Source organism: Drosophila obscura, unplaced genomic scaffold (assembly GCF_018151105.1).
Source record: "Drosophila obscura isolate BZ-5 IFL unplaced genomic scaffold, ASM1815110v1 contig_31, whole genome shotgun sequence".
NCBI lineage: Eukaryota > Metazoa > Arthropoda > Insecta > Diptera > Drosophilidae > Drosophila > Drosophila obscura.
This window is the reverse complement of record NW_024542819.1, coordinates 670,378-682,157: the sequence shown is the minus strand read 5'-3', so window position 1 is coordinate 682,157 and position 11,780 is coordinate 670,378. Positions and strand designations below refer to the sequence as shown.

Sequence of the window (11,780 nt, the reverse complement as noted above, 5' to 3'; positions counted from 1 at the left end):
TGACTGCGGGCCTGCATGGTGATTCTTTCGGTGAAAGTGCTCAACGACGGCAAACGTCAACGGATGATCCTTCGCTAAAATAATTGGATGGCGAGCATCATAATCAAGCGTTGAGTATTGAAGTCCACCTGTGCGAGCTAAGCCAGCAAGAAGCGCGGCACCATAGAGCTCTAATTTGTGAATGCCGATCATGTTCAGAGATGCCAGAAGAGATTTCGAACAAAGTAGATGTGTCTGAACTCCAAATCCGATCGCGTATAAATACGCGTTCAAACGCAGCAAGACTGGCATTACAAAATACATGCACTTCGAACCTGGCTCCAACTTGCAGAATGTAGCGAGGAAACTCCTGGCAGAATTGGGTCCACTCACTCTCCAACGCCTGCGGCAAGCTTTCATCCCAGTCCAACTTGCTTTTCCACATCTGCTGAAGAATTATCTTCGCCCTTGTCAACGTTGGTCCGATTAAACCGAGGGTATCGTAGCACCTTGCGATTACTGATAACCAGTCCAAGAGTCTTCGTAATGTCGCTCCCGTCGTCAGACTTTAGAAGGGTTTCCTTGTCGGCCTCTGGGACATCTTGAAGCACTTCTACAGAGCTCGAGCACCACTTTCTTAAACGAAAATTACAACGACCAAGGAGTTTTGTGCTTTGATGCATGACCTTCCGCACTTCTTCGACGGCATCGCCTCCTGATATCATGTCATCAACATAGAAGTCCCGCAAAACGACTTTCCAGCCCAATGGATACGACGAAGACTCATCCATGGCGAGTTGTTGCATTGCACGAATGGCCAAAAATGAAACAGGCTTGGTGCCATACGTGACCGTGTCCAGCTTAAAAACTTGGATGTCATCTTTGGGTGAATCACGCCACAGGATACACTGTAACAGAAAATCTGGCTCTGCCACGCGTACACATCGGTACATCTTACAAATGTCTCCAGTAATTCCAGTAGGAAATGTACGAAAACGCACTAGAGTGGCGAAGAGCTTCGCCTGAATTGTGGGCCCTAACATTAGTAGCTCCTTTAACGAGAATCCAGACGACGTCACTGCTGAGCCATCGAACACGACCCTTAACTTTGTGGACGAACTCTCCTCTTTCAATACACAATGGTGCGGCAAGAAGTATTTACACTCATGTACTTGCGAGCTAGGCACGGACGACATATGCTTGAGGTCCAAATATTCCTTAATGAATGCTGCGTTGTCCTCCTTAACCTTTGGATTTCGACTAAACTTGCGCTCAAGATTCTCAAATCGCCTTTTGGCTTGCAAATACGAATCGCCTAACAGACCTACATCACGCTTCATCGGCAGATGAACAGAGTATTCCCCCGTAGGCAACCTACTGTAGTGCTGCTTGAAGTGCTCTTCACAATGAAGCTCTTCTGCGGACATCCTTGAGATTGGCTCTACTTCCCAGAACTGACGAACCAACTCATCTAACTGGACAACTGGGGTAGACGCAGGCGTTGATCTTTGCGATGCAACAAACGATGACGACTGTGGCAGTCGATTGCAGCCTCCCGAGAACAACCATCCAAGGAGTGTTTTTTGCAGCAATGGCAATCCCGAAGCTAAATGGATTTGGTCAACGCACAGCAATTCAAAAAATAAATCTGCTTCGATGAGCAAATCAATTCGCTGTGGTATGAAAAACGATGGATCAGCAAGCTGTATATTCGACGGTACGCTCCAAGATTCAATGTTGAACGAATGGTTAGGCTGCTGGTCTGTTATCCGCGGAGCTACAACGGGCGATACGGGCGAAGGCATGTAATGAAGCAGCGTATGGTGCTTTGATTGGCAGGTACGGCAGGGATGTGATCGTCAATCAGGCATCTAATGGCCCTTATGCAAGCAGTTAATGCACAGTGACAGTCGCTTGGCCTTCTTATGCCGCGCTTTTTTTAGGATACGTACTCACGGACTTAACTGCTTTGCTAACCTGACCAGAATTCCAATGGAGGGCGTGATCAACGTTTTCCAGGGTACGATATCTTTATCCTCCTCCTCCACCCGGCACTTGTAATGTCCTATTTCAGGCTGAGGTATGCATCAGCCTGTCCAGGGTCCTGAATTACAAGATATTTCTAATTCACGAGGACTTTATCGGGAAACCAGGAACTTTGCCAGAAACTGAAATAGAAATCACAACACTTTTTGGTTCTTTTAATTTTTAATGGTTTTCTTTATTCTTCCGTCTTCTTCCGTATGATTATTCTACCCGGTTATGTTATGTTTTAATTGTGCTACGACGCGTATGGTAGTTTGACTCGACTGCCGCCCGCGATGGCTGATTGACTGCCTCCCTCGATGGCTGGTGGACTGCCTCCGACGATGGCTGGTGGACTGCCCTTTTCTTCATGCAAGGCAGTGCCTTTTATAGATCGGCCGGCCTTCGATTTTCCCATGAATGTCCAGAATGTGGGAAGGGTTCTTACATAAATATATATTGCCGAAGTATAGTCTGCGCGTGTAGACGGGCTGATCGGTAACAGAAGGTTACCTAATCATTTGCCCTGCAGTCAATGTCCGAGTTGGAGACTGCTGACTGGCTTGCGCATGTGGGGGGTTTTGCTTGGTAGTCGAGAGTTACCTAAGCAATAGCCTCCCAATAGTGTCCAATGTCCCAGGTAAGGTGATCGGTGTGCACCAGTACCGTGGGAAAGGAATTTCGTTGGCATTATTGCGTAAGCCCCTTCTGCTGGTCTCCTGTCTTTTGGCGTGTGCTGAGTTTGCATTTTTGCTGGGTGTTGATCGCTTCACCTGGGAGTAGCGTTGGCTGCTTCATCTGCTTGTGACGAACCATGGGATCCATGGTTCGTTACAAGGCGAAGGCGTGCCTCGGATGGCGTGATGTTTATATTGTCGTCACTCATTTTTATTTAATTTTAAGTTTATTTATGTGATTATCTAGTTCACGGTAAACTCTCCACGAAACAGAGCTTACAATAGCGACAAATTCAATCCGTGTGTTCGTGGCGAAGGGTTACTAAACATATATACCTACTTTTCAAGGGTCGTTAGACTATATTAATCCGTTCCGTTTGCTCTCAAGTTTTCGACTCTTTCGCTCTCAGGAGCAATGCAAATCACTCAGATCGCTCAACGCTATGCTCTCAGGCTTTATCTACGATTAGTGAGCGAGCGTTTGATGATAAAAGCGAGCGTGCATTAGATTTAAGAGCGCAAAGAGCTTGTTGGCAGCGGCTGCTCCGAACAATCGGTATCTTGTTTATCTTCCGTTCCAGGCTCTTCTGGGTCTATAAGATCAAATGCTTCTGGAACTGTAGATTCAGGTTCGTTACCTGTTTCAATTGTTAGAGCCTAGTACTCAGATCCGAAAAAGAGAGCGCGAATAAAATCAGGATTGATGCATAAAAAATTATGTAATTTTAGTTTGTGTTTTTTGTGTTTGTTGTGCTTAGGAAATGGCGCTGCTGCTAACCATGTTTGGCATCAATACAATGTTCCGTTTTGGCTGCTTTATACGCACGAATCGAACTGCAAAAAATATGCGTGTGTGTGTGTGTGTGTCCACTGATATGAAGGAATGCTTGAGAATCTTCAAGTCCAGAGAATGCAATAGTCATCATTCTCAGAAATGAATTTTTTAAACAAAAATGTAGTCGCGTGAAGCGATATGAACCATTGCTCGTTGAAAAAGACGTTATATTACGTGAAGTTTCTTCTAGTTAAATTTGATGAAAACCTGACATTAAGTCAAGGTATGAGAAACATGTGGATTTAGCTATACCTAGTTGATCCAAAATATCATCAACTCTACGGATTTGAAATTTATCAGACAAGAGTTTTTTGTTTATCTGACGATAGTCAACTAACAATCGCCATTTCGTTTCTTTTGTACCCGGAAGGGCTTTCTTTGGAACAAGTAGAAGTATTGTGTTCTGATACGGATGGTTCGACTATATTGTCGGAGATTAATTATACCCGTACTCAAAAAAGAGTTAAGGGGTATATTAGATTTGTGGTAAAAGTGGATGTGTGTAACGCAGAGAAGGAAACGTTTCCGACTCCATAAAGTAAATATATTCTTGATCAGCATCAATAACCGAGTCGATATAGCCATGTCTGTCTGTCCGTCTGTCTGTCTGTCCGTCTTGTTGAGCGCCTAGAACTCAGAGACTATAAGAGCTAGGGCAACCAAATTTGGTTTCCAGACTCATGTGATATCACACTGCTACAAGTGTATTTCAAAATTTCGCCCCGCCCCCTTTTCGACCCATCAAAGAACGAAAATCTGTGGCAGGCACATTTTTAAAGATACGATAAAACTGAAAACGCAGAATCGTAGAGAATGACCATATACATATATCAGAATAAATTCATTTTCTGTTGCTTCCCCCGCCTCCTCCACGCTATTCGTTCTCTTTATCGCTCGCACACACTCTGCCCTGTGCAATGCGCAACGCGCTACCTTTGCGGAGAATATGTAGAACCTACACTGTGTATGTATAATTTACATTTTATATGTGGAATCGACATTGTAGATGCAGATAACAGATGTAGCAAAAAAATGTGAAATATAAAATATTTTGAAATTCTACATAAATCATAAGCTCACTGAGTACGGGTATAAAAGTAGAGTCGCGTCCAAAGAAGCGTTTCACATGTTCCTTCTCGTTTGATATTGATTAGGTTTCAGCCCAAATATGACTCTATATTTGGAACATAATTCCGTTATTTGCGATTTGAGCTGTGAGGGAAGTGTTTTCTTAGCTGCAATTTTTTGATTAATGCGTTGATAGTAATCTCATATTGGACTCTATAGAGGGTCGAGCCGATTATTTTGAATTTGATTACCTCTATTGCAATTGCTTCAAATGGTTCCAGCTAGCAGCCACTTAAATGGAAGCAGCCGTTCGTCCTTGATGCAAACGATATCGTTGACCTTGACAGACGGCTCCAAGGACCGCTATTTTGAGCGCTTTTGAAGCGGAGTTAAATACTCCTCGCTCCACCTTCTCCAGAACATCTGCTGAATGCGGGTGACGTGTTGCCAACGATCCAGCCGACGACGATAGGTCCGGCTCCGGAAACGTTGCAAGGGGTCGACCAATGAGAAAGTGGACCGGTGTGAGGACGCCAAGATCATCTGGATTCTCTGAAAGGGGAACAAGAGGGCGAGAATTTATTATTCCTGTATTTGGCATACCAAGGTCCGAAGCACTTCGAAACCAAGGACGCCCGTTCCGACTGAAGTGTACAGGTGCCGCTTAGTCATTTTGACAGCAGCCTCCCAATGTCCGCCAAAGTGCGGGGATCGATGTGGGATGAAACGCCAATCGAAGCCACTGTTCAGGCAATGCGCATGAACATCGTCGATGTTCTTTTGGCTGAAGAGCAGGCGTTTTAGCTTCTCCAGCTCATTCCTTGCGCCAACGAAGTTGGTCGCATTGTCCGTCCAAATGCATCTTGAAATGCCTCTTGTGGCCGTAAAACGTTTGAGGGCGGCCAAGAACGAAGCTGTCGTCAGATCCTTTACAAGCTCCAGCCATACTGCTTTGGTGGCGAAGCAAATAAGCACCGATATGTAACACTTCTGTGGGGACTTCTTGCGTACATCGGTCTTGTAGTAGAAGGGTCCACAGTGGTCAATCCTGGTCACAGTGAATGCCAGTGACTTCTCCACTCGAACCTTTGGCAAATCTGCCATTATGTGCTTCACGAGATGAGGCCGATATTTGCTGCAGATAATGCATTTCCGCACTGCGCGAGAAACCGTCTTTATTCCGCCTATCGGCCAATACTGCAACCGAATCAAGCCGAGCAGTGACTGCGGGCCTGCATGGTGATTCTTTCGGTGAAAGTGCTCAACGACGGCAAACGTCAACGGATGATCCTTCGCTAAAATAATTGGATGGCGAGCATCATAATCAAGCGTTGAGTATTGAAGTCCACCTGTGCGAGCTAAGCCAGCAAGAAGCGCGGCACCATAGAGCTCTAATTTGTGAATGCCGATCATGTTCAGAGATGCCAGAAGAGATTTCGAACAAAGTAGATGTGTCTGAACTCCAAATCCGATCGCGTATAAATACGCGTTCAAACGCAGCGAGACTGGCATTACAAAATACATGCACTTCGAACCTGGCTCCAACTTGCAGAATGTAGCGAGGAAACTCCTGGCAGAATTGGGTCCACTCACTCTCCAACGCCTGCGGCAAGCTTTCATCCCAGTCCAACTTGCTTTTCCACATAAAACTTTTTCACTTTTTTCCACTTAAAAACTTGGATGTCATCTTTGGGTGAATCACGCCACAGGATACACTGTAACAGAAAATCTGGCTCTGCCACGCGTACACATCGGTACATCTTACAAATGTCTCCAGTAATTCCAGTAGGAAATGTACGAAAACGCACTAGAGTGGCGAAGAGCTTCGCCTGAATTGTGGGCCCTAACATTAGTAGCTCCTTTAACGAGAATCCAGACGACGTCACTGCTGAGCCATCGAACACGACCCTTAACTTTGTGGACGAACTCTCCTCTTTCAATACACAATGGTGCGGCAAGAAGTATTTACACTCATGTACTTGCGAGCTAGGCACGGACGACATATGCTTGAGGTCCAAATATTCCTTAATGAATGCTGCGTCGTCCTCCTTAACCTTTGGATTTCGACTAAACTTGCGCTCAAGATTCTCAAATCGCCTTTTGGCTTGCAAATACGAATCGCCTAACAGACCTACATCACGCTTCATCGGCAGATGAACAGAGTATTCCCCCGTAGGCAACCTACTGTAGTGCTGCTTGAAGTACTCTTCACAATGAAGCTCTTCTGCGGACATCCTTGAGATTGGCTCTACTTCCCAGAACTGACGAACCAACTCATCTAACTGGACAACTGGGGTAGACGCAGGCGTTGATCTTTGCGATGCAACAAACGATGACGACTGTGGCAGTCGATTGCAGCCTCCCGAGAACAACCATCCAAGGAGTGTTTTTTGCAGCAATGGCAATCCCGAAGCTAAATGGATTTGGTCAACGCACAGCAATTCAAAAAATAAATCTGCTTCGATGAGCAAATCAATTCGCTGTGGTATGAAAAACGATGGATCAGCAAGCTGTATATTCGACGGTACGCTCCAAGATTCAATGTTGAACGAATGGTTAGGCTGCTGGTCTGTTATCCGCGGAGCTACAACGGGCGATACGGGCGAAGGCATGTAATGAAGCAGCGTATGGTGCTTTGATTGGCAGGTACGGCAGGGATGTGATCGTCAATCAGGCATCTAATGGCCCTTATGCAAGCAGTTAATGCACAGTGACAGTCGCTTGGCCTTCTTATGCCGCGCTTTTTTTAGGATACGTACTCACGGACTTAACTGCTTTGCTAACCTGACCAGAATTCCAATGGAGGGCGTGATCAACGTTTTCCAGGGTACGATATCTTTATCCTCCTCCTCCACCCGGCACTTGTAATGTCCTATTTCAGGCTGAGGTATGCATCAGCCTGTCCAGGGTCCTGAATTACAAGATATTTCTAATTCACGAGGACTTTATCGGGAAACCAGGAACTTTGCCAGAAACTGAAATAGAAATCACAACACTTTTTGGTTCTTTTAATTTTTAATGGTTTTCTTTATTCTTCCGTCTTCTTCCGTATGATTATTCTACCCGGTTATGTTATGTTTTAATTGTGCTACGACGCGTATGGTAGTTTGACTCGACTGCCGCCCGCGATGGCTGATTGACTGCCTCCCTCGATGGCTGGTGGACTGCCTCCGACGATGGCTGGTGGACTGCCCTTTTCTTCATGCAAGGCAGTGCCTTTTATAGATCGGCCGGCCTTCGATTTTCCCATGAATGTCCAGAATGTGGGAAGGGTTCTTACATAAATATATATTGCCGAAGTATAGTCTGCGCGTGTAGACGGGCTGATCGGTAACAGAAGGTTACCTAATCATTTGCCCTGCAGTCAATGTCCGAGTTGGAGACTGCTGACTGGCTTGCGCATGTGGGGGGTTTTGCTTGGTAGTCGAGAGTTACCTAAGCAATCGCCTCCCAATAGTGTCCAATGTCCCAGGTAAGGTGATCGGTGTGCACCAGTACCGTGGGAAAGGAATTTCGTTGGCATTATTGCGTAAGCCCCTTCTGCTGGTCTCCTGTCTTTTGGCTTGTGCTGAGTTTGCATTTTTGCTGGGTGTTGATCGCTTCACCTGGGAGTAGCGTTGGCTGCTTCATCTGCTTCATCTACAAGGCGAAGGCGTGCCTCGGATGGCGTGATGTTTATATTGTCGTCACTCATTTTTATTTAATTTTAAGTTTATTTATGTGATTATCTAGTTCACGGTAAACTCTCCACGAAACAGAGCTTACAATAGCGACAAATTCAATCCGTGTGTTCGTGGCGAAGGGTTACTAAACATATATACCTACTTTTCAAGGGTCGTTAGACTATATTAATCCGTTCCGTTTGCTCTCAAGTTTTCGACTCTTTCGCTCTCAGGAGCAATGCAAATCACTCAGATCGCTCAACGCTATGCTCTCAGGCTTTATCTACGATTAGTGAGCGAGCGTTTGATGATAAAAGCGAGCGTGCATTAGATTTAAGAGCGCAAAGAGCTTGTTGGCAGCGGCTGCTCCGAACAATCGGTATCTTGTTTATCTTCCGTTCCAGGCTCTTCTGGGTCTATAAGATCAAATGCTTCTGGAACTGTAGATTCAGGTTCGTTACCTGTTTCAATTGTTAGAGCCTAGTACTCAGATCCGAAAAAGAGAGCGCGAATAAAATCAGGATTGATGCATAAAAAATTATGTAATTTTAGTTTGTGTTTTTTGTGTTTGTTGTGCTTAGGAAATGGCGCTGCTGCTAACCATGTTTGGCATCAATACAATGTTCCGTTTTGGCTGCTTTATACGCACGAATCGAACTGCAAAAAATATGCGTGTGTGTGTGTGTGTGCCGTCCACTGATATGAAGGAATGCTTGAGAATCTTCAAGTCCAGAGAATGCAATAGTCATCATTCTCAGAAATGAATTTTTTAAACAAAAATGTAGTCGCGTGAAGCGATATGAACCATTGCTCGTTGAAAAAGACGTTATATTACGTGAAGTTTCTTCTAGTTAAATTTGATGAAAACCTGACATTAAGTCAAGGTATGAGAAACATGTGGATTTAGCTATACCTAGTTGATCCAAAATATCATCAATTCTACGGATTTGAAATTTATCAGACAAGAGTTTTTTGTTTATCTGGCAATCGCCATTTCGTTTCTTTTGTACCCGGAAGGGCTTTCTTTGGAACAAGTAGAAGTATTGTGTTCTGATACGGATGGTTCGACTATATTGTCGGAGATTAATTATACCCGTACTCAAAAAAGAGTTAAGGGGTATATTAGATTTGTGGTAAAAGTGGATGTGTGTAACGCAGAGAAGGAAACGTTTCCGACTCCATAAAGTAAATATATTCTTGATCAGCATCAATAACCGAGTCGATATAGCCATGTCTGTCTGTCCGTCTGTCTGTCTGTCCGTCTTGTTGAGCGCCTAGAACTCAGAGACTATAAGAGCTAGGGCAACCAAATTTGGTTTCCAGACTCATGTGATATCACACTGCTACAAGTGTATTTCAAAATTTCGCCCCGCCCCCTTTCGACCCATCAAAGAACGAAAATCTGTGGCAGGCACATTTTTAAAGATACGATAAAACTGAAAACGCAGAATCGTAGAGAATGACCATATACATATATCAGAATAAATTCATTTTCTGTTGCTTCCCCCGCCTCCTCCACGCTATTCATTCTCTTTATCGCTCGCACACACTCTGCCCTGTGCAATGCGCAACGCGCTACCTTTGCGGAGAATATGTAGAACCTACACTGTGTATGTATAATTTACATTTTATATGTGGAATCGACATTGTAGATGCAGATAACAGATGTAGCAAAAAAATGTGAAATATAAAATATTTTGAAATTCTACATAAATCATAAGCTCACTGAGTACGGGTATAAAAGTAGAGTCGCGTCCAAAGAAGCGTTTCACATGTTCCTTCTCGTTTGATATTGATTAGGTTTCAGCCCAAATATGACTCTATATTTGGAACATAATTCCGTTATTTGCGATTTGAGCTGTGAGGGAAGTGTTTTCTTAGCTGCAATTTTTTGATTAATGCGTTGATAGTAATCTCATATTGGACTCTATAGAGGGTCGAGCCGATTATTTTGAATTTGATTACCTCTATTGCAATTGCTTCAAATGGTTCCAGCTAGCAGCCACTTAAATGGAAGCAGCCGTTCGTCCTTGATGCAAACGATATCGTTGACCTTGACAGACGGCTCCAAGGACCGCTATTTTGAGCGCTTTTGAAGCGGAGTTAAATACTCCTCGCTCCACCTTCTCCAGAACATCTGCTGAATGCGGGTGACGTGTTGCCAACGATCCAGCCGACGACGATAGGTCCGGCTCCGGAAACGTTACAAGGGGTCGACCAATGAGAAAGTGGACCGGTGTGAGGACGCCAAGATCATCTGGATTCTCTGAAAGGGGAACAAGAGGGCGAGAATTTATTATTCCCTGTATTTGGCATACCAAGGTCCGAAGCACTTCGAAACCAAGGACGCCCGTTCCGACTGAAGTGTACAGGTGCCGCTTAGTCATTTTGACAGCAGCCTCCCAATGTCCGCCAAAGTGCGGGGATCGATGTGGGATGAAACGCCAATCGAAGCCACTGTTCAGGCAATGCGCATGAATATCGTCGATGTTCTTTTGGCTGAAGAGCAGGCGTTTTAGCTTCTCCAGCTCATTCCTTGCGCCAACGAAGTTGGTCGCATTGTCCGTCCAAATGCATCTTGAAATGCCTCTTGTGGCCGTAAAACGTTTGAGGGCGGCCAAGAACGAAGCTGTCGTCAGATCCTTTACAAGCTCCAGCCATACTGCTTTGGTGGCGAAGCAAATAAGCACCGATATGTAACACTTCTGTGGGGACTTCTTGCGTACATCGGTCTTGTAGTAGAAGGGTCCACAGTGGTCAATCCTGGTCACAGTGAATGCCAGTGACTTCTCCACTCGAACCTTTGGCAAATCTGCCATTATGTGCTTCACGAGATGAGGCCGATATTTGCTGCAGATAATGCATTTCCGCACTGCGCGAGAAACCGTCTTTATTCCGCCTATCGGCCAATACTGCAACCGAATCAAGCCGAGCAGTGACTGCGGGCCTGCATGGTGATTCTTTCGGTGAAAGTGCTCAACGACGGCAAACGTCAACGGATGATCCTTCGCTAAAATAATTGGATGGCGAGCATCATAATCAAGCGTTGAGTATTGAAGTCCACCTGTGCGAGCTAAGCCAGCAAGAAGCGCGGCACCATAGAGCTCTAATTTGTGAATGCCGATCATGTTCAGAGATGCCAGAAGAGATTTCGAACAAAGTAGATGTGTCTGAACTCCAAATCCGATCGCGTATAAATACGCGTTCAAACGCAGCGAGACTGGCATTACAAAATACATGCACTTCGAACCTGGCTCCAACTTGCAGAATGTAGCGAGGAAACTCCTGGCAGAATTGGGTCCACTCACTCTCCAACGCCTGCGGCAAGCTTTCATCCCAGTCCAACTTGCTTTTCCACATAAAACTTTTCCACTTTTTTCCACTTAAAAACTTGGATGTCATCTTTGGGTGAATCACGCCACAGGATACACTGTAACAGAAAATCTGGCTCTGCCACGCGTACACATCGGTACATCTTACAAATGTCTCCAGTAATTCCAGTAGGAAATGTACGAAAACGCACTAGAGTGGCGA

General features: G+C 45.0%; 3 protein-coding genes across 3 annotated transcripts; all 3 read right to left on the bottom strand.

Annotated features, from left to right (window-relative positions):
• Positions 1-395: 395 nt before the first annotated feature.
• Positions 396-1,406, bottom strand: LOC121404679. The gene has a single exon (XM_041594673.1). It carries the CDS (start codon positions 1,404-1,406, stop codon positions 396-398), a length of 1,011 nt encoding a protein of 336 aa, XP_041450607.1.
• A 3,470-nt stretch (positions 1,407-4,876) lies between these two features.
• LOC121404678 lies at positions 4,877-5,688 on the bottom strand. Its single transcript, XM_041594672.1, has 2 exons — positions 5,211-5,688; positions 4,877-5,136 (listed from the first exon to the last, which is right to left on the bottom strand). The coding sequence occupies exons 1-2, from the start codon at positions 5,686-5,688 to the stop codon at positions 4,877-4,879; spliced, it is 738 nt and encodes a 245-aa protein (XP_041450606.1).
• Positions 5,689-10,252: 4,564 nt separating this feature from the next.
• Positions 10,253-11,065, bottom strand: LOC121404677. Its single transcript, XM_041594671.1, has 2 exons — positions 10,588-11,065; positions 10,253-10,512 (listed from the first exon to the last, which is right to left on the bottom strand). Exons 1-2 carry the CDS (start codon positions 11,063-11,065, stop codon positions 10,253-10,255), a joined length of 738 nt encoding a protein of 245 aa, XP_041450605.1.
• Between the last annotated feature and the right edge of the window lie 715 nt (positions 11,066-11,780).

Coding starts and splice junctions, on each gene's coding strand:
- LOC121404679 (XM_041594673.1), bottom strand. CDS start 1,406: ATGTCCGCAGAAGAGCTTCATTGTGAAGAGCACTTCAAGCAGCACTAC.
- LOC121404678 (XM_041594672.1), bottom strand. CDS start 5,688: ATGGCAGATTTGCCAAAGGTTCGAGTGGAGAAGTCACTGGCATTCACT. Junction 5,137..5,210: donor AGTCGGAACGGGCGTCCTTG/GTTTCGAAGTGC, acceptor TTCCCCTTTCAG/AGAATCCAGATGATCTTGGC.
- LOC121404677 (XM_041594671.1), bottom strand. CDS start 11,065: ATGGCAGATTTGCCAAAGGTTCGAGTGGAGAAGTCACTGGCATTCACT. Junction 10,513..10,587: donor AGTCGGAACGGGCGTCCTTG/GTTTCGAAGTGC, acceptor TTCCCCTTTCAG/AGAATCCAGATGATCTTGGC.